General features: G+C 39.3%; 1 protein-coding gene across 3 annotated transcripts in view; it reads right to left on the bottom strand.

The window, feature by feature from the left end:
• Positions 1–22,278, bottom strand: part of DCHS2 (dachsous cadherin-related 2) — a 112,741-nt gene that overhangs the window by 56,004 nt on the left and 34,459 nt on the right. For all 3 annotated transcript variants that reach the window (XM_062637469.1, XM_062637468.1, XM_062637467.1), the window contains exons 2-3: positions 11,236–11,427; positions 4,159–4,390 (exon numbers count right to left, since the gene is read on the bottom strand). In XM_062637469.1, coding sequence (XP_062493453.1) covers positions 4,159–4,390; positions 11,236–11,427 — 424 coding nt within the window. The remainder of the gene's footprint in view (positions 1–4,158; positions 4,391–11,235; positions 11,428–22,278) is intronic.

Below are 22,278 nucleotides of genomic sequence, written 5' to 3'. Positions count from 1 at the left end.
AAAATACAAAGGAGGAAGGGTATAGCATTTAATTTAGATAGGATTCACAGAAACACAAGCCTAAATATCTTACATAGTCAAAAGAAACAGAGAAGCTAAATTAAATGCTTATACTGCTGTAACACACACTATGTAAATGCTACCTTCTCCACATCCTTTTCATACAAGGTTTAAATCATCAACACCTTCAAACAAACATAAACCAATGGCTGCTGCCTTTTACTTAGCCTTCAGAGGAATTTTCTCTGCACACAGTGGCTAGCTAGGGGACTTGCTCTAAGAATATGAAACAGACCATTTACCTGAAGACTGACACATGAAGTCACCCTGGCCTAAAGTAATTTTCAAAGACTACCTTGTGGAGGTAAAAGAGCTTCCTTGAACCAGGGCTACAATAAGACGATAACCATTTTTTTTATCCAGCTCTCATGAAGGCCTTCAGTAAGATCAATGTAAAAATGAATTATATGCCTTTGAGTGAAGGAAAATATTAATGCCTGTAACATAGTAAAAGTTTATAAATTCAGCTGTTAATCTCAAATTCTTAAAGTTAGCACTGCATAGGTTTTCTGCAACACTTGTGATTGTATCCTGTGACTTACATTTTGAATTACCTGCTGAGCTATAACTATAAATAGTTATAAAAAGCTGTCTTTCAGATAGCTTTTTAGGTAACAACAGGAAAATAAACAAACATAGCTCAAACAGTTTCTTAGCCAGAAGAGCTCTTCAACTTGCCCTGTTCTAATCAATTCATGAGTGCTGTTCATAGATCATGCATGGATCAGATATCTACAAAAGGAAACATAACGAAGCCAAGATGTTGTTTACACAAACACTAGAAACAAACGATAGCAAGAGTCACGAACTAGCAGAGGAACTGGTTTAGTTTCCTATCCATACATTTTTCTAATTACACAGTTCTTTGAGTGTTTTTTCTTGTGGACATTCTATCATTAATCAAATTAAAAATACTTCATTTCATTTTTTTTCTCAAAGGAAAATACAACAAATGTTATTTATTTGTACAAGTGCATATAAAAATAATAAATGCACGATATGAAAGCTAAAATAGCAAACAAATATTGCTAATAAAGACTTGTTTAGAATTCAAAAAACTTTTAAATGGAATATCTATTTGCTTTATGAAAGGCTCTTCCTTCCCACTCCCATTGAATCTATTGATATACAACATCCAGATCACAGGGCTTGAAACAAATCATGCAGCCCCTTCAAGGAGTTTGAATGTGGCTTGACCTCATAATATTTCTGTATCAAAAGTACCACTCATATACTCTGTACATTCAGTGCTTGACCAGCTGATATATCCTGTACTGTGAACTCAGTTCACTATGCAAAGCTAAAAGCTTTCTTGCTACAACCATACAATTGCTTTAACAAAACAGCCAGAAGCAAGCCACAGCATTGAACAATTTGTGTTCAGTTTTGTACTTTTTTATCCATTTCTCTTTTAAAAATGAAAATGTTAATGAGGCAAAAAAGTGAATTCTAAGTGCAGAACTCCAAAAACACCCACAAAGAAAACTACAGTGACACAAGTTTTCAAATCCGCAACCTGGATGCCATAAAATAGGAATTACATACGCCATGGAGTACATCATCATCTTGCATATGACTTTAATGTATCATAGTGTAATGTGACAAACAGTTAGCTACTGACTGATCCATATCTCATAATACTGAAAATGTCTCTGTCCACTTCTATATATAATGCTAAGTGCTACAGTGAACATAAGTCAAAAAAGTCTAATGCACTGGATTTCATTGCTCATTTCTAAATGCTCTATCAGTGAGAAAAATTAATTGTTTAAAAGATAAAACTTAGCAGTAAGGCAAGTTCATGGAAGACTCCAACACCATCATGTCCTTTCAGGTTGTGTAATAATGAAAAAGCTGATAAACCACAATCATAATGCAAATAAACCCCCCTGTAGAACACATCAGTAACAAACTGCACATCCACAAGATCAGAAAACCAAAGACAAAAGCTGTAATATGATCTTATTTGGCTTATGGGTTTGGGGATCCATGCCCTGAAGAATTCCTGTTGCTTGTCATTCTTGTCCATTGTCCTGTGTTCACAAAACACAGCCCACATAATTAGATAAAGTTCCTTACATAACCTTCAGACTGGAGAGACCTTTAAATTAAGCCATATATCACAGAATAGGAAGACAGCCTTAGCACAACAAGAACTGGGAAATGTCACTGTCCTAGCATGAAGTAAGGAGGAAGAGCTCAAAATCTCTGTCCCGTAGCAGCAAGGCACCTGCTTCACCTCACTATGAATACTGAACTGGTTTCACAGCTGTTTAACCCACAAAGATGGCAGAACTTCTGTGTGACAAATAGGCAATTTTAATGTTTATAACGTGTATTTTTTTAAGAGTTTAAAAATCATTCTGCTCGCCAATGACTGAGCCTAAGCACTGTTGTAGGTAGATGTGGAAGAATATAAAAGGAAACAGTGTATTCTTCAGAAAAAAAAACCTCCACACACCATTAATATTAATAAGTTAAAAATAATAGACACAGTCTGACCTCATGAATTACCCTGGAGATCTGATTAAGTGCAATCAGATTCAAAGCACTATGATGTCAGGAATAGTCTCTGACCTAAATGTTCTTCTCATCATGAAATGTCAGCAATAATGACCTCAAGCAACTTCACCCTGAATTTGGCCTGCCTTTTGATAAAATACCATGACTGATCCACAGATAATAGCAACTTATAAACGTATATGGTCTTCATGATTGAGCATGACATTTTTTCCTATACAAAGTGCCAAAACTAGAAAAAAAGGCCATAAGGTCACAATCTGAGAAAGAAGCCTTTCAAAAGAGAGGACTGCTGCAAAGCCAGCACTGCCAGCATGATCTATACGGGCTCTCTCTGACAAGTCTGCTGGGGCAGTTTTAAAATGACCAAATGCCTGTGGAGATCCAGCTCCCTAATTATTGATTGACCTATGTATTTTTGGCATTAGTTATGCCCCCGAGAATCTGATTTGACAAGCAGTTAAAAGTCCACTGTTAAGTAACTTCTGAAATAGCCAAGACAAGCAGACCGACTTCCTAAGAAGATTAGTTTCTTCTGTTCATCAGAATATTTTGGGGATCATGTAAGAAAGTGAAAATAGACACCATTTTGAAAGAATAGAGCCTTCCAACATTTTGTATGCCAAACAGCTCATACATACACACATACGACAGCCCTAAATATTCTTATAACATATAAAATAATCCTCTGTACCATGACCATCACAAAGCAAAACCACTGATTAGGATACATTCATATGGAAAGGCTGGCTCTCAAGTAAAATGGTAGCCACAGTTTAGATACCCTCTCTCTGAAAGGTGTGGTGGACATTTATAAATACACTGCTCTTGTTCTTTCTAGCTGATCTTGATAAGTATCTTAAAGTTAGAAAGCAGACTACAGGGGCTGCTTTGTGGACATGGGAAAAATAATTCAATCTGTGAGATTCACCCATCTTCAAAAACATTCAACCAGGTTTGCTTTTGCCATAGTTGTTTTCTTGCTCTCTTCATCACTCCTTCACTGAATCTCTCCAGAAACCAGAAGAACAAAGAGCCACATCATGAAGCAAAACACAGAAAAAGATATTTACAAAGCTAATCATTGAGTCAAGCAGGGAGGCAGCTGGACATTATGACTGAGCAGAATGGGGACTTATTCTAGCACAGTGTGAGGAAAGAAGATTATGACAGAAAGAGAGAGATGAAATGAAAGGAAAAGCATTTTGAAGGGTCTTTTATTGCTCCTCAAGAGTAAGACCTAAATATTTCAGGAATTCAAATGTTATTACAAAAAAAATAAAGTTTTTATTATTTCTTACAATTATGAATATATTTACGGCTGAAAATAGAGGGTAAGTGGTATACTGCTTGTTCTGTGTTGTAATGGCATGTACTATGTTTCCCATTCTCCTATTTGTTTCAGTGAATGCAAAGGTTTTATTTTAAACCTAAATCCTCCAACTTCCTCTAGAATTATTTTCCATTAGGATATAAGTTTCAACTGTATGACCTGACTCCAAATAAAAAAAGCATCATCAAGGAAAAGCTACATGCTGTATATTTATAGCCTTTGTGAAACATAGACTCATACGATACCTGTGGATGCATCTACTGTGAAAAAAGAAGAAAATTCTCCCGGGACCAGTTCGTACATGACAGCACCATATATTCCCGAATCTCTGTCTGTAGCAACAACATTGATGATCTCTGTTCCTGGCTTTGTGTGACTGCTGATGCTCGTCACATAGACAGCTTGTTCAAAAACAGGATGATTATCATTAATATCTTCTATCTCAATGCGAACAAAAGCCTGGGCACTCAGCCCACCCTGTTGGATAAATCAGAAGAGATAAAACCAAAAACACAAGGTCAATTTTAAAAGTGTACACAATAAGATGCTGCACATCTGTCTTCAGCCCATCATTAGGAACAGAACATGCTGCAATACTGAGCAATGAAAATGTCAATTAAAAGCAACTTCTGGTATTTATAATACGCCAAAATACCACATTTAGGCAAGCTAAATGCTCAGAACAACTCCAGTGGGCTGACAGACTACACTAAATTCAAATTCTTATATTGGCGAGGCCTGAACACAAAGTTATTTTTGTTAATACTAATGAGCAGCACACAGGTTAAAAACCTTACTAGTCTAACCTCACTTGTTTTTACTATAGTCACCTACACATCACTTATTCTTTCACAGATAAAAGTCAGGGCTTTCTGCACCAGAAACACATGCCCCTCAGGTGATTGTGTTGCTCCAGTAAAGTGGGAATAACTTCTATATTTGAGTCTTACTTAAAAGCATGAGCATCATGACAGCAAATTTGAGGCTTTTTCAACTGCTGGTTAGGAACACAGAGAGTGTAGAACAGTCAAAAGCTGATCTGTCAGGCTCCTGCCTGCAAGAGCCAGCCTCAATTTACCACCCTGAGAGGTTCAAGCAGTACTGCTCATGCAATGTGCGTGCCTATACATATATGTTTATTTGCTTACACATAAGTGTGCGCATATATATTTCTCTATATATGCACATGTGCTTGTCTATATACCCACATTCATTTTGTGTACACAGAGACAAAACAAACACCAAATTTGACTAAAGCACATAGCTGAAACCAGTTTGTTAATGTAAAATTCATAACTGATTCCATAAAATTATTTCCAGCACATATGTGATTTTACAGGGAAAGAGATCTCACCATGCTTTCTAGGGGGCCTGGCTCAACTTCCCTGCTCTTGTTTCTTTTCCCTACACAAAGAGCTGGGAAAACAGCGAAGCCTTGGTCACAGCTTCAGCACCGTACTTCTTTCCAATCCCAGCCCAGCCACTGAGCTGCTCTCCACACAGTTGAAGCTCCTCCTAGATATGCCCACCAAGAGCGCACTAAAATACCACCTGGGCAGCCACAGGGAACTACTTACCTTTGCTCTGCAGTGAAACCAGAGAAACAAGGAACAACTGCAAGTTGGCTTATCAAACTATGCCACAGCAAAATCACGATTTGCCATGGCAAAGCACTGAAACAGCAATTTACTTCTCAGAGGCACTACCTCGCACTCCCTGTGGACTCCCTCCATCAGTTTCAAGGGTCTGATATTTCCAAGGTTATTTTATAGCCATAACTACCAACATTTTTACAAGAAATCTGCTCTGTTGTGGCACAGCTAGTGTAGTGGGGCACTGACATGTACAATGGAGGCACAAAACTGCACACATGTGCTGTATGCAGTACATTAAGATACAGATGGAGGAAGAATCCTGTGTTCTTCAAAGTCACACTGAGCATGCTGTACTCACGCCAATTAGTCACTTACAGAAACCGCTGACACAGATTGGATGTTGGTGTCTACACATAACAGGTTATGCTGAGCTCGCCCGAACTTAATTTTGCAGTCACAGGAGTTATGATATGAGAAAAATAACTAGGCTGCATATTTCTTCAGTCTAATTATTCATACCAATTATTTTCAAACCTGACCTTCAGGAAACTATCCAATGATTCAGATGGATGCTACTCCTTTAGACTTGCTCTATAAAGGTGACAATCATCCCAAAAACTATTTTTGAGGGTTTTGTTCTTATGTCCACAGGTTCAGACTTACTCTGGGGTTAAAAATACTATCAGCATTCTCTTCCACATTTCCATTGGGATTTTTGCTTTGTTCTGTTTTGTTTCTTCTATTCCATGTTGTAATATTGTATCTGCTGGGTGGCAGTGACATGCCCACGAAGGCTCAAGTATGTAGAAAATCAAGATCCTGTGCATCACATGTCTGTGCTTCAACTGCAAACTAGGAGATCAGGTCCAGATCCTCCTGGCACGCTTGGGTTTTCTTATGAAGAAAATAAGGCATGCTTCCAGAGCTCACACTGCTGCAGAGGCATCCAGCGGCCAGGACACATGCCTGGGGACCAGGGCTACCTTCAGTCTCAGAACTACTGAAACAGCCATAAAATCCTGAACCCTGCGTTGATATGGAGACGTGAAGACATAGCAGGCTCATGGCCAAGACACCAACCCCACTTCATTGCAAGTCCCTTACCATGATTTCCATAGGAAGGAAAACCCTGCACAGGAGCTAAGGGGTGAGAGTGGGGGAGTGCTTTGTTAACTGTCAGAGGATGCTCTGTGGCTCCACAGAATTTTTAAGGGAGCAGGGAAAAGGAAGAAGTGAGGTCAAAAGCAAAAAGCACCTAAAAAGATGATTGGAACAGCATGAAACCAATCTGCAAGAGCTCATGAGAATTTGTGTTAAACTGCTTCTGCCAAGTTTCATTATGCTACACAGATATCAAAAACACAAACCAAACCAACCCAACCCCACCTACCATTCACCAGCCAAATTGTATTTATCCTATAGAATCATAGGGATAGAATCATAGAACAGTTAGGGTTGGAAAGGGCCTTAAGATCAAGTTCCAACCCTCGTGCCATGGGTAGGGACACCTCACACTAAACCGTGCCACCCAAGGCTCTGTCCAATCTGGCCTTGAACACCACCAGGGATGGAGCATTCATAACTTCCCTGGACAACCCATTCCAGTGCCTCACCATCCTTACAGGAAAGAACTTCTTCAATATATGCAATCTAAACTTCCCCTGTTTAAGTTTGAACCCATTACCCCTCATCACATCACTACAGTCCCTAATGAAGTGTCCCTCCTCAGCATCCCTATAGGCCCTCTTCGATACTGGAAGGCTGCTATGAGGTCTCCACGCAGCCTTCTCTTCTCCAGGCTGAACAGCCCCAACTTCCTCAGCCTCTCTTCATACGGGAGGTGCTCCAGCCCCCAGATCATCCTCGTGACCCTCCTCTGGACTTGTTCCAACAGTTCCATGTCCTTTTTATGTTGAGGATGCCAGAACTGCACACAATACTGCAGGTGAGGTCTCACAAGAGTAGAGCAGAGGGGCAGGATCACCTCCTTTGACCTGCTGGTCACGCTCCTCTTGATGCAGCCCAGGATACGGTTGGCTTTCTGGGCTGCATGCGCACACTGAAGCCGGCTCACGTTAATTTTCTCATCAACCAACACCCCCAAGTCCTTCTCTGCAGGGCTGCTCTGAATCTCTTCTCTGCCCAACCTGCAGCTGTGCCTGGAATTGCTCCGACCCAGGTGTAGGACCTTGCACTTGGCATGGTTAAACTTCATGAGGTTGGCATCAGCCCACCTCACAAGCGTGTCAAGGTCCCTCTGGATGGCATTCCTTCCCTCCAGCATATCAACTGAACCACTCAGCTTGGTGTCCTTGGCAAACTGGCTGAGGGCACACTCAATCCCACTGTCCATGTCAGCAACAAAGATGTTGAACAAGACCGGTCCCAATACTGATCCCTGAGGGACCTATGTGTTATGTAAAGACTGCAAAGTCTTCATAAATTGATTAACTCTAAGTATCTGGGGGAATCAAATCTCTCAGAAGACAGACCAAATTTTATTATGGAGACAGAACATTCTTTCCTGAAGCAGCAGTGTATTCTCTCACATGAGTCAAATACAATATTAAGATGGGAAGAATACCCTGACTGTGCTCTGCAGTTCGGAACTTCTTGCCCCACTGATGAAAACAGTTGGTACACTGGCACCTGTACTGTGCTATGTACAGAGGTGTTTGTTGCTGGCATTGGTCCATAACTGGTAGAAGCTCTCATAGGCTTAGGTCATCTAATTTTGCCCAGCCTTTGAAGAAAACCTGTGTGTGCCAGCTCCCAGATGCAAGGTGGGACTCTCCTGAACACCCCTCACTGTTCACCAGCATCAAGATTATGCAACTCAGATTTTGGCTTTGAAGGCCAGACAAGTGTTGTCTGTAAGCAGGTAGTATAGTATAGATGCTGCTAGACAGAATATATATTAGCATTATTCCAATTAAATTTCTCTAGATTATGACAGATTAACAGCTGCAGTATACTGTTTATTTGGTTGGAAGAAAAAGAGAGGTGATGGGCATCATAAAAAATGCAAATGAATAAACAAGATGATTGAATTATGCAGGATGCAAAGCAATAAATCTTGCTGCCATCCAGCAGCATAAATGTGTGTTGTTAAAAAAAAAAGTTTACGGTATGAAAATGAATTCACATTAAGCCTCACTAAGACAGAAGTATATAAAACAAGCATGATAGGAAGCATGAATTTATGTATGTCATAGTTTGGAGACTGCCAAGCAAATAGGGAAGAACATACAATGGAGTGTCCATTTCAGTCATGTTGTGAAGGGAAACAAAAGAAGCCAAACAGAGGAATTGGAACATACAAGACCTAATTTTCACATAGTGAAGAACAAAATAAGTACTGATTTTGTCCTCTATAATGCTTTCAAACATGCAAATACTTTTACTGTAATCCCTGGTTTTCCATATTTTCCTTTCACAGGTCTTTATTTCATGGTACATCTGATCTAAACCTCTCAACTGCGTGTGGAGGTTCCCCAAGCAACATACCTTCTTCTAACTGTCTTTTTGCAGAGAAAGAAAAAAAAAACTTACAACTTTAACATCTTTACAAGAAATTTTTGGCTGACTGTAAATTCAAAAACTCCCCAAATGCAAACTGAAACTCCTTCTGATCTGTCACAAGTGCACAAGGGTGCAGTCTGAATGTGGGGTGTCCCAGGCTGAGGTGGCATGTGGATCACCAAAGGGTCACCTCACTACTGGAACAGCTCTCAGTCTGCCACAGTTCAGAGACCCAGGAAGAAGGCTAGATGCAGAAGCTGTGGGATTCAGTGCAAACACCCTTCTATAAACCTAGCCTCATAATTTATTTTCATATAAAAGCATTTCAAGGAGGAATAACAAATACGCATGTGAAGTAAGTGACTTTGGGACTAAAACTGGTACTGCCAACTGAAAAGGCTAATGCTAATATTATCATCAGTTGTGTTCCACTTAATCAATGAGGGTGCTCCCACAAGTTCTCAACGGGATGTTTATTTAACACCAGTTTAACAGAATCTTGCCTCTCCATGGGCTCTTGTGCGCAATTTTAGTTCTCCCATTACACTTTCTACACAATGCATAAAAGACATGACCGACAAGTTCCAAAACCATGTAATGGAGTAGGCATGAACAGGTGGAGGAAACTAATAGTTTTGCCGTAAGAGAAACTGAGCACCAACTGCAAAATACTTCCTTTTCCTCCTCATTTCTAATTAACTTTGTTATTTTGTTTCCTTTCCATCTCTCCCCCCTGCTTTGTCAACAGTGACCCTTCAACTCTTCCTCTGTCTTTTCCATACACGTTTCTCCCCTGAACATAGAATCTACTTTGAACCCCTCACCTAACTTCTTTAATCCATCAAAATCAGCAGTGGAATGCCAGGAGGTAAAATATCTTACTAAAATACCTACTAAAGGTGGAAAGTGGCTCTACAAAAATTCAGATATACTGAAAATTTTGGAAAGCTAATACTGAATTTTTAGGTGCTTTGGTATTTAAATGTCAGATAAGCAAATTTTTAGAAAGAAATCAATGGGATCTATAAAGTGCTGACTTCCAATAAAAGATCAAGTCCTGCCTGTCACAGACAAGGCAACTGAAAATTGAACCCCTATTCCTATTATTGAGCTTCTGAAAACACAAGGTCTCTAAATGAAGATAAATGACAGATCAGTTTATAAAATAAATAGCCTATAGGATTTAATGCATATAGGATTTAATATGCATTGGCTGTTTTCCTTTAATTTTTGACATAAGATTTATCTCTAGAGCAATAATTTAACCAAAAACTGCATCAAGCTTTCTTCGTGTGAACCTATTTTCTTTCACATTTTCAAAATAATTTTCTGTCCCAGACCAGATATCTTAGAAACTTGTCAGAATTTGACTGCTGTTGTCCAACTCTCACACAGCCTTTACTAATAAGACTAATCTGGATATTCCAGATACATGTACATGTCCTTTATGCTAATACAGCTTCAAAACATGTGAGTGAGAGAAAAAATGAAGGGATCAAGTACAGCAGAATATGTAATTTTCTGCTGCCATACACTGTAATAGTGTTTTACTCTTCAAGGCTTGGGTATCTGTACTCAGCTGTATGCTACAAAATTTTGCCCAGAAAGGAATTTTGAAGACAAAAATCACAAATTAGAGAAATTCCAAAATGGTCACATAGACTTACTTCTACTGTAAAGATTACAGACAGGTCTGTATCATGAATACCTACTTCCAAGCATCAGATCTTGTAAAGTGGGAAAACTCAGACACGCCATTGCAGGTAGGCTGCACTCAGCCACAGCAGCAGCAATGGCACCAGCTAGCTACAAAGGACAAGGAATTTAGCCAAGAAAATCACTGGCAGCCACGCAGCTCTAGGACAAGACACTGGTTTATTACTGCTGCAGTCATCTTGAAAGCAGAGGGCAGAGATTACCTGGAGCCCACCAGTCCTGAGAAGAGGAGAAAAATCCACACAGCCTAGAAATGGTTTTCAACAACTTTAGGAGCAAATGTGGATTTCACAGCCAATTTTCTCAATTTGGGTTGATAAAAATTTATGGTTCACTAAGTATCACTTTCTGCCCTCTGCAATGATAAGAAATTTTGTTCGAATTCATGCAACTTTCACATAGTCATTACATTCTCATTTAAAAGTATACAGTCCATCCAAATTTGCAAATGCATTCACAAGTCTGGCAGTGTGGAAAGGTTAAACTTACCCCATCTGTAGCCTTTACTAAGAGATCATAAGTGGTTGGATCTCCTTCTCTGTCAATGTCTTGAGAAACACAGATCTGACCAGTACGTGGGTCAATCTGGAAGGCTTTGGATTTCTCGTAATAATGAAATCCATCATAAAGGAAATACTCAATTTCACCAAACTGGTCGGCATCTGCATCTGTTGCCTTGACCTGCAGGTTAACAAGAGATAAAAAATTAAGACAGCGAAACCATTACTCATTCATTCAAAAAAATCACAGATACTTTGTTTTAAAGTTACCCGTTTGTGTTGTAAACGCAAAAGAAATGCAAACACACTGCTACCTCAGCTGTCTGTCTGCAGTTTGCAAAATGATGACTCAGCTACTGACAGCATATTTATTGCAACAAGCACACAAGATCGATTAGACCTGTCTGTAACATGATTCGTTTATCTGTCAATAATTATCTGTCAAGTGAACTTCCTGTGACTGGAAAAGCCTCACACATTAAACCATATCAGGAGGCCATACCTTAAGCTACTTTCCCTTCACATTATTTTTACCCATGGAGGTACTTCTTACAAAAACCATGACACACTTAGGTCAGAAAAGGGACATTCTTACCTTTCTTATTCTTTCTAAAAGACTCCCCAGAGCTTAACTTAGTTTCCATTTGAAAGAGGGCTTGGTGGCACAGTGATTCATACAAGTTAAGGACCGGAGGGGGTGTTTTAATCTTCAGTCATCTCTCCAAGGAACCTGAGTTCTATCAACACAGCTAAACGTGACTATTGCATGTATGCACAGAACAAAGCAAGAGATGCAGACTACAGCAAGTCCCTGTGAGAGACTTAATTACCTTGCAAGCATAGACTTGCATGTAGCTGTATCTGCTGACTGACAAACAAGCCTAACACCTTTTCAGCTATATTAAGTACATCTATAAAGCAGCGTGAATTCTGCTGTAAATCCCAAACAAGACATGAAAACTCAGTCACTTTCAAGATGCTGTATTGCCTTCCTTCAGCTGAGTTTTGAAGGACTCATACAGCATTACACAAACAGTACGAGGTTATGCTCTTTAACTGAATGAATGATTAAAGCACTGACTAGTCTAGAAAGTACAAAACCCCAACCATCAGGTGATTATAAATTTTAATACAGAACTTACCCAAAGATTTTTTTCTAACAGAAATATTTTCCTTTTTACAAGACATGGGGGGAAACAGAAATCAACATACCTCTTAGATAGTTTAATAAATGTTTACCGTAGCAGTATATTTTGCCAATACCATATACATGTGGCCCTGCATGAGGCAAGGCTGAGATGTGGGCTTGTTCAGGGTGGAGAAGGCTTGGGGTGGGGGATTTGATAAGCGCCCTCCTGTGCCCTAGAGGAGATTATCAAAAAGACAACACTAGGCTCTGTTCTCAGGGACTGTCTGTCTGCAGGGCAGCAGATGAGGAAACAGTAATCACAAGCTTAAACTGCAGAGGTACCAGCTAGACCTAAGGCAGTATTTACTGTGAAGATGATTCAGCACTAGAAAAGGCTCCCTGCCCAGAGGGGCTGGGGTCTCCATCCTTAGAGTTTTGAAATCAAAGGTAACACAGCCCTGAGCAGCCAGGGTTGTGGCAAAGACCTCCTGCTGATCCCTACACCCACAGCAGGGCCAAGGAATAAAATGCTGCCCAGCTGCATTAGCACTGCAACACAGCAGTGCTGCTTCACCAGCCACCAAAAGTCAAGTCAGCAGGATGCTTGAGTGTGAAACTCTTGCTCTTTGGCTGAGAGGTGGGTTGGTTAAATACGTACTTGATAAACAGAACAGTTTTGTATATTGTGCCCTCACTTTTATTGCTCTAAGATCTCTGATAACAAAACATTATGTGCTGAGTTTGGCTCTTCTCTGGCATGTTCTATGATGAAAGCTTTCACTTACACTTGCAAACAACCTGGAAGAAAATAATTTATAAAAACATGCATACATTAAAAAGACAGTATTTTTAGTTCTGTAATTTGGAGATACTTAAAGGCTTTCTCCTTCTCAGTTGGTTTAATTTTCTACTCACTTTTTGATGATAAATCCTGTGTTTTTTCCATCAGCCTACTTGCACAAAGTACTGAAGTACAATGCCTTAAGAGAGCTTTGGAAACCTTATTGTCGCAAAGCCCAAGAGTTAGTACCGCTGGGAGTTCGAAGAGGAGACCTGTGCCAGCCATTGCCTACACATGGTCCGTTAAAGTGAGACTCACAGGCATCTACCACAGACAGGGCAAAGGTAGAGGTCTGCACATGACTGCCCATAAAAATAAACATCTGGCATGGTTTTAGGCAGGGTTTCAAAAAAGACCAAGCAGGACAGGCCAGGGACTATTGCTAGCAGGAAGTTTGGATGAGGTCATCTTGTTTTGGGATGTAAATTAATTTAGCTGCAGGGACCCAAGCTGTGCCTGGTCATATGGCCTTAGTGCCCCAGAACACCCTTTGTCTGCTTCTCCTACTAGTACAAACATGGACTTAGAGAGCAGTCAGTGCCTTCATCGCACACTCGCTTTTTTGCCCACAGAGGAATTGTTTTGGCACGAAGATACTGAACTGGGACTGAATTAAAACCAAATGAATGAAACATGCCTTGGAAAGTCTGAAAATCATAGAAGTGGGGAAAGGGAAACCATGTAAAAAGTGCCAAGGCAAATTATAAAGCTAAATGTTACTCTAGACCAGTTACTTCAGTCAGAATTTAAAAATGACAGCTAGCCCAAAAGTTGCACATGTTATTTCAATTATTTTTTTGCTTGTTGTGGTTTACTATTTGTTTATTTTTAAGCACCCTCTGGACTTCTACACTTCTGCATGGGATGCTTAAGATTTGCCGTCTTTCAGAAGAGGTATCATTGTGACTGTAATTGGACCACATACTCCGGTGTATTCCTCCCCCAAGAAAAAAATGTCTTCTCATAGCACTGAGGGCCATTATAGCAGAGTTGATGCTGCTGCAAATAGAAAGCTCCTCCAGGGGAGCCCTGAGTTTACAGAGCCCTTCATGCCCCTTTCACACCCTTGCAGCTTGCATCCCATGGCTTCAGCAGAGGGTGCAACGTGCAGTCACTCCTGACCCCAGTCCAACCACTTGTTCTGGGTAAGTCAAAAGCAGAACTCACACTCAACTTCAGCAGAACAAAGATTTGGCCCTAAAAATTCTCTACAGCTGTATATAAATCAAATCTACAACACACGTATTTCACCAGCCTTGTACTTTGTTATTTCTATCATAAAAAATAATAAACCATAAGTCTAGTGTGCTCTTGGTACTCTGCCATTTGGCCCTTATAAGAAAAGTATTGCAGTTTATTTCTCATGCCTGAAATATAGTATGGGTGACAATACTGAAATGTTCTGTCTCCCTGTGCCTGCACACGGTTACGTACGCTAACATTTATGCCTGCAATTGAGCATGAGTGATTAATTACAGGTGTGAAATTCAAGGGTATTGTTAGAAGTTTAACCCACCAACTTGTTTTATTTCTGGTAAATTATGCAGTGCTCAGACACTGAACAGCACATGCAAAGGCATAATGAATAACAAATTTGAATAAAAATGCTGTAGTTCAAAGTAATACAAATTTGAGGGTCTAATTGTGTTCACCTTCAACTACTTTAACCACCTCTCAGGCAGCAGAACAAAGTGGCATCAATTTCTGCATTATAAAAATATGATCTTTCTCCCTGTAAAAGTCCTTCACATCCATTCAATTTCCACCCACATTAAATGGGTCCTTTTTTAATCACTCACCGTGGAACCTTTGATCTGAAGAGGGAAGAACCTGGAATTAAAAGTGAATGAAAAGTTTACAGTAGCAGACAGAGCTGATGTTGAATGGCACTACACTTGAGGTCAGGGGAACAATTAACTGTTATGATTGAATCATAGAATCATTTAGGTGGAAAAGACCCTCAAGATCATCAAAGCTGTTTTAGAAGGTGAAAACCTGTAACAAATTCAAGTTTTCTGACACAGTTAAGAGACCAAGTCATCACAGATTTTAGAATTTGCAGCAGTCACTGTCCAAAACACATCAGGTTATCACAGCGTACTGCAAGAAGTACTAATCCTACAGAGTATTGCAGTAGTTAAATGCCAAAGAGCTGTGAATTATAGCAGTTCAAACAGGAGGAAATGAAGGAAGAAGCAGGAATTTTCACACTGGATTAATCAAGGGTGTTGTATGTCAACAACATCACAGAGGTGATAGAGCTGAAAGGATTTATATGCCTTGAAGATGTGGGAGGCAAGAGAGTGCCAAATCTGTAACATATCTTTTCTGACAGGCTGAATATGAGATTGAGATCTAGGAGAAAAGAAAGGGGATAAAAAAGAGGGCTATGCTCACAGGACCTTTCTCATTCTTTCACTAAATATGTTTTCAGTACACTAAGTTGAAGATTGTAATATTAAAGAGTGTAAACTTAGGAATAAGTAACTACAGGACAAAGTATATCCAAAAGAATAATTTTTAAAAGCCAACAAAAGTCATGGTATGGCCAGCCACTGGCTGGACTTCAGTCATGCTTTCTGTAGCCTACTCCTTTAGACAGTTTTTACACTGTCTAGACAGCAAATCCATTATAGAAAAGAAAGTTTCTTCTGTCCTGCTGACACTACCAATAAGGTAACAAATGGCCAGAATGCAGACATTCTCCCAGGAGCAGGAAAAAGGGGGACCTAGAGAAATCCCATGGAAAACAATTAAAAAAAGAGCTGATCAGTCTATGTGATGCTCAAACAGACCAGCCCATGAGAAGAATAAATGGTAGAAACTGGTAGACACCAAAGGTTGCAAGAAGATAAGGAGAGAAAGAAAATTAGTGCTGGAAGCGCAGAAATAACCTTCCATTTGCATATGGGAAAAGAGGCTGATTTCAGAGAAAAGAAAGTAAAGGGAATCACTGTATAATTAATTAACATCACCTAAATGTACATTTAATCCTGTAATACCTGTACAGGTTTGAATGGTGAACAAAATGCTGACAATACACTTAAATAGGAGGGGACAGAAATACTTTTTTTCAGTGCTATGCTAAGGAAGGAGAGACTTCAGAGCTTGTAGAAAGCAAACGTTTGTCAGATCCTCAGCTGGTTCCCTTCACTTCAGCAGAAGAATGACAACTCAGCAATGGGCAATATGTCCTTATATTTTACATGCATGAAACAGTGTTACCAATAAATGATTAGTAAACAAGATCATAAAGAATTATATCAGCTCCTAAAGCCCAGATTCCCTTAAATGGTTTAGTGTTTAAAACAAAGTCATCCCCCCTCCCTTTTAAATTTATTTTTCATTTCCACTCTTTAAAAATCCTCAAGCATATATTGAGCAGGGCCACTTCAGTATCAATGATTACAATGAAGTTCCTGTCTACAGATCTTTCTTTACTTTCTTTTCTAGGCATTGTTTCCTGGTTTATATTAGCTGAGTATACACTGAAAAGCATAGCAAATATTTTGTGTTATATGCAAAATGGAGAAAACACTTGTGCACACAAAACCACATCAGAAAAAAACATCTTATTAACTGTGCAGATCAAAAATTAAGAATCTATACAAAGACCATTTCTAGGATTTAGAGTATGCAGCCTGAAAGATGACTGTTCTGCAACACTGAATTTCACATGTGAGAGACCAGAATTAATTTTATGGCTTTCAGCTAGACAACATAAAAGTAGGCTATGATGAGAAAGAGCAGACAGTTTGCCAAATAACTTATGACAGTGGTCATCTCAGATAGCAGTTAAATGAGACTAAAAAAAATATTAGATCAATTTTTTTACGACTTAAGAATTGCTCCCATAACACATTTGTGTCAAGTTTACTCCACTTAATTTCAGCTAACCAATATGCAGCTTTTATAGCTCATAAAATCTGTTTGGAGGGACTCAGTGTCAGAGCATAAGACAGACTTCTATTTTGTGCATAAAAAGTGTGTTTAATTCTGTCAGTCGTACCGATAGCATGAAAAACAAGTTAATCTCCAGCACTCAGTTTCAAAGAAAATTGGAATACAGGGTAAACAAAAAGCATGCTCCTCTACTCCAAAATATTCATCATCAGAATGTAAGAAAGGACAAAATATATGGATGAAGACATAGGGAAACTACCAGGCAACTGAAAGGAGACTGTTCAATGGTAGAGTTACCTTGCTGATGAACGGTGTAAGCATATTCCTGTCTGCAGACATGACTAACACAAAAGCCAACATCCTTCCAGTCAAAGGGTCAAAGGACAGCAGGCCCGTTTATGGCAATACAGTAATGCCTGATCGCAGACCCTTACCAAATAAGCACTGCAATTTCACATGCAGCCAATTCAAACACAACCCAAACGGCTGACAACCATATTGCAGATATATCTGCTAAGCCAGATCTTCATGCCAAGTCCATGGCCACAGGGAAGGAGGGGAACAGCCTGCTTTTGTGGCATGCTGTCAGTAAAATGAGACTGCAGAAATACCAACAGTAAAACTACTGGTAGTCGATTCTCCTCAAGGGTCATCCAGGTACAACTGCACCTGTGAGATTAGCCCATGAGCAGCCAGAAGCACACACCATCAGATGTCTTCTATTTAGTGTTCTCACTTATAACCCTGGTTGGCAAGAAAACAGTATATAAAATACACTCAAATGATCTTGACCTCATAGCTTCCTGAGGGAGTAAGCACAATAATGCCAACACCAAACCTGAAGACTTTTAGTAAATACATTATGTCTCTGGATTTTTATCTGTCTGTCTCAATATGTATGCTCAGTCACCATCTCCCTCGTAAGGGAGGTTTAATGTACAGAAACAGGAATAAAGCCTCAGAACTACTTGCTGAAGTCCGAAGGGCATAAGCTTTGACTTCAACAACAGGAACTGTTTGTCTGAGGACTTGACAGCCTGTACTGGAAAGAGAACTTGCACTGACAACACAAAAAGCCCCACTACTCATCCTCAAACTGGGCCCCATCTAGAAAGCCACAAGCCAAAATAATAACTGGAATTTAAGCTGAACGTTCAACTGGCATTGTCGATCGCTTTGCCAACCACTACAAGTACCACATACTTCAGAAAACAGACAGTAAAATTGATAGCACTCATCTTTGCTCTGATGCAAAATATCTCCACTTGACTAACGTCAATCTTTCTGCATTCTTTTCATTTGCTATAGCATGGAGACTCCTACGGCTGAAACACTGACACTAAGCACAACACATACATGACCTAACTAACCTCGCCTGCAGCAGATGCACACTTCCCCAGGTCACTCCAGAATTGTTGTCAGTTTTCCAAAGCTGCTCATAACCTTTTCAGTCAAGTCCCACCTCCATCTCAACAGCATTTAAAGCAAAAGTACAGAAGCCTAAGCTCAAGAAGAAAAAGAGGGTGGACATACGCTGTACTCAGTGACAGCATGTGGAATGTACGATTCTCTGTAACCTCAAGTAAGCACCACATTTTTTAATTATGATACAGCTTTTGGTTTTGGCCTTTCAAACAGTTATTAAGTGGTTCAGCAAACGCATTTTGTGCTACCTGCCTTTTTATTTTTGCTTGTGAGTGGCCCATTAGTTGTACAGAAATTCCCAATAAACAACAAGGTTTTAAAATGAGGTAAGAATAATCTCATTTGACATACGAATCTCACATAAAAGATCCCACTGATTTTTATCTTTTTAATAACACATTGATTTTTTTTAACATTTTGTATCTTCCCTGATACAAGTAACTGAACGTAAACATATTTTACTTGATGAATGATTATGAGATTTTAGCTTTTAGCCTTCTCTGAGCTTCTAAGTATATAACTGATGACAATAAACAAACCTGCCAACAGAAATATTGACATATCTTTGATTTACTGCTTTCAGTTAGTCTCTAAAAAGAAAGATTAAAATCACCAAAGGAGAAAACAGCATTAGTACATTATGCTTTCGTTCTGGAAACCAGACATCATCCAGCAAGCCAAGCCCAGATCCAGGAAGAACTGGCCAATTCAGCCTTTATAGTAATCTGTAATTCTTGTTCTGATGCTATCCAGAGCCTGCGTTCGCTCCTATTTAACCAAAAAGTTCCTGACATGCCTTCAGTTTTGTTGCTACACCTGCTGCAAAACAGCACAAGTAACTAAATCCTCTTGATGCTAGCCAGGATACAGAGGTGTGGGAGGCAGGTCCAATTTGGAAGGCATGTCCTTATCACTCCTAACACACCAATAGGATCTGGACCACTGCAAAATAACTAACAGTTGTTGATGTCTGAATGCATAGCAAGCAGCAGTTCTGCTGATGCCTTCTTATTATATGGTAGAGAGGTGGTTAAAAAAATGTGTCTTGGGAGCACAAAGCTTAGGTTCCAGCATCAAAAATATCTACTAAAAGGACCAATTACTCTATTTGGTCTACATTGCCTTCCTTCTTACAATGCAAATATAACCAAATAGAGCAGCATTTGCTTTTACTGCCTGCATAAACTGGAAGAACAGAAATTAAAAGAGAACATATTTTTGAAGAAGGAAAACTAATTTTTGTAGCAACTAGCAAATATTTGCAGGACTAAAGCTTTGTTTAATCATCAAAGTTAAGACCCTGCTTTTCAGTAAAAGCAACTCCATCTATTCATTAATGCTGCTATAATTTTAGATTTTATAACATCCTACATCCTTGCAAAGCACTGTGAAGAGTTTAAGTACAAACCCATTTTTATTCATTAACTTGAGTAAGCTACAGAGCTCCAAGACTGAATAGCTCTGCCAAGCAAGAGCAGAACACAAAAATTTCCCTATTCTGTGCTAATTGCACAAAGCAAGGAGTCATGGGTTTAATAATCTAGAATATCTATTTCACAAAGGAATATTTGGTATAGAACATGTTATTTTCGTGGTCTTGCAGTGGCATGGATTTAAGACAGGATCAAACTGCACACTTATACGTGTTCGTGTAAACATTTTCCAAGCTCCCAAACCAGTTTGATCTGCTAATTCCTGCTCATGAACTACAATGCTCCAACCAGGGCTTCTGGCTAGACTGATACAACTATTTATGGAACTACATTGTGAACAGGATGTCTAAGAGCAGAGCTTAATCCCTCCATTTAAAGAAACAGAAAACAAAATAAAACCCAAGAAGTTATTGGCCTATAGTCAAATTATCTAAAAAAAAAATCTTTTCCTAGTTTACTCCAGGGTCAGACTAGCAAGAATCAATGAGCAGCCAGGGTACAAATCTCTTAAATTGATTTTGCTGTCAGAGTAAAAAGGTTTGTTAATGCACCTTTGTATTAAACAAAGATGACGGATGAGCTGCCCAAACTGGCACTTACACTTGTAAATTGCTGCACTCGTTGGGTAAATGCAGTGGCTTAATGTAGGGGAAAGGGTAGTATGGCAGGCCAACTGTCACTGGAGAAGCAACCTTTGAGTTATCATTACTGGCCCAAAGAGCCCTAGCAGGTTACCTCAGAAACTGTACAGCTTGCACAAGCCCAGAGAAGGCCCCAGAGAGGGTCCACCCAGAGCCCAATCCCTCCTCTTCCTGTATTACAGCTGTGGCTACTCTATGCATTGCACCTGGGTGTTTGCTGAAGCAGTGAGTTGGCTGGTCATTACCTTTCCATAAATCAGGAGGGAGTCCTCCTCAAAAAAGTCCCCAAAACAAGCAAGTTGATCAAAGCTAAACAGGTTCTTTTGCATTCTTTGCAACACCAGATTTTGACCTGCCATTTCAGCTTATTTATTTCCTCAATTAGTGGTGGGCTTCCTTTTAGCCATACTTCTTTTACAAGTATTTGTCCTTTTGACCACTGCCTGAGTCAGTGTGTTAAGTGACAATGGGTTTGTTTACTTTACCTACTCTCATCCACACACGCTTGTAAAACACATATTTTTATTACATCTGTTAAAAATTAGATGTTGTAATGACTGTAGCCCATGGTACTAATGTAGGTCAGATAACAGCAATATCATTATCATCATTCTGTTTGTCTCGTTTTGATCAGCAAGGTAAGGTTCAACAGCACTAGTTCAAGACAGGCTTTTCAGGTCACATCAGCATAGTTAAACAAAGGTTTCTATCACTTTGCACCTCTAACACTCAGAATCTGAACGCTATTCAAATAGTCAAATTTTAACAAATATGAAATGCCTTTCAGTCTTCAGACACTGCTCATTTACATGCTGCACTACTTTCAGCTGTTCCTGTAGAAGTTGTGTCCCTAAGCATTAAAAAGAAGAATAAACTCTCTCCTAAGGGAAGCATACATTTTGAGTGACTGGAATCTTATAAATCATAGCAAATTTATATTTGGAACTAAGCAGATAAGGGCTCTCTTAGTTCACTGCTGCCTTTATGGAAAATTTAAAATATGGCCAAACTTACAGCTTGAATAATCATATAATTTGGAAAAAAAAAAAAAAAAGAATTTGTATTTTGTTCATCGTAGACAAAAACATTAGCATTATCTAGTGCAGAAATGAAGCCTGAACACAAAATGTAGACATTTCTCCTCTCCTTCCTTCTAAACGAATTTTTCATATACACAATTTTGTTTTCTTACTCTCCAACACTACATGTCTACATTTTCTCTATAGAGTCTCCACTCACAATTTAGAGGCTAGTAGACTACAGTGTGCAAAAATAAGCAATCATCAGAAAGATCAAAAGACACAGAACATGCAAGATCTTAACCTCAACTGCACAACATGAAGCAATACCTGTGATACTGTCTAACAAAAGCATAAGCCTGTAGTACTTCATTTGATCTGAAATACAAAACCCATCGAGTGCACAATAAATGTGTGTAACTAAACCAGCAATTTTTTCAATTCACGTTAGCTATAAATTTTACAAATATAATTGACGGCCCAGTTTTGGGTATATGGACGTGGCAAAGCCACTCCCAAAAATTTAAAGGACATCACCTATGAGCCATGATGTCTAAGCAATGATATGCAGAAGCATCATAAAGTCACCACCACTCTACAGTTAACACAAGCTGTTCTAAAAGTACTCTCAGTATCTAAAC

Source organism: Pezoporus occidentalis, unplaced genomic scaffold (genome assembly GCF_034315485.1).
Source record: "Pezoporus occidentalis ecotype Australia unplaced genomic scaffold, CSIRO_AGI_Poc_V1 ctg53, whole genome shotgun sequence".
NCBI lineage: Eukaryota > Metazoa > Chordata > Aves > Psittaciformes > Psittacidae > Pezoporus > Pezoporus occidentalis.
The sequence above is the reverse complement of the archived record's forward strand: the minus strand, read 5'-3'. Positions and strand labels throughout refer to the sequence as shown.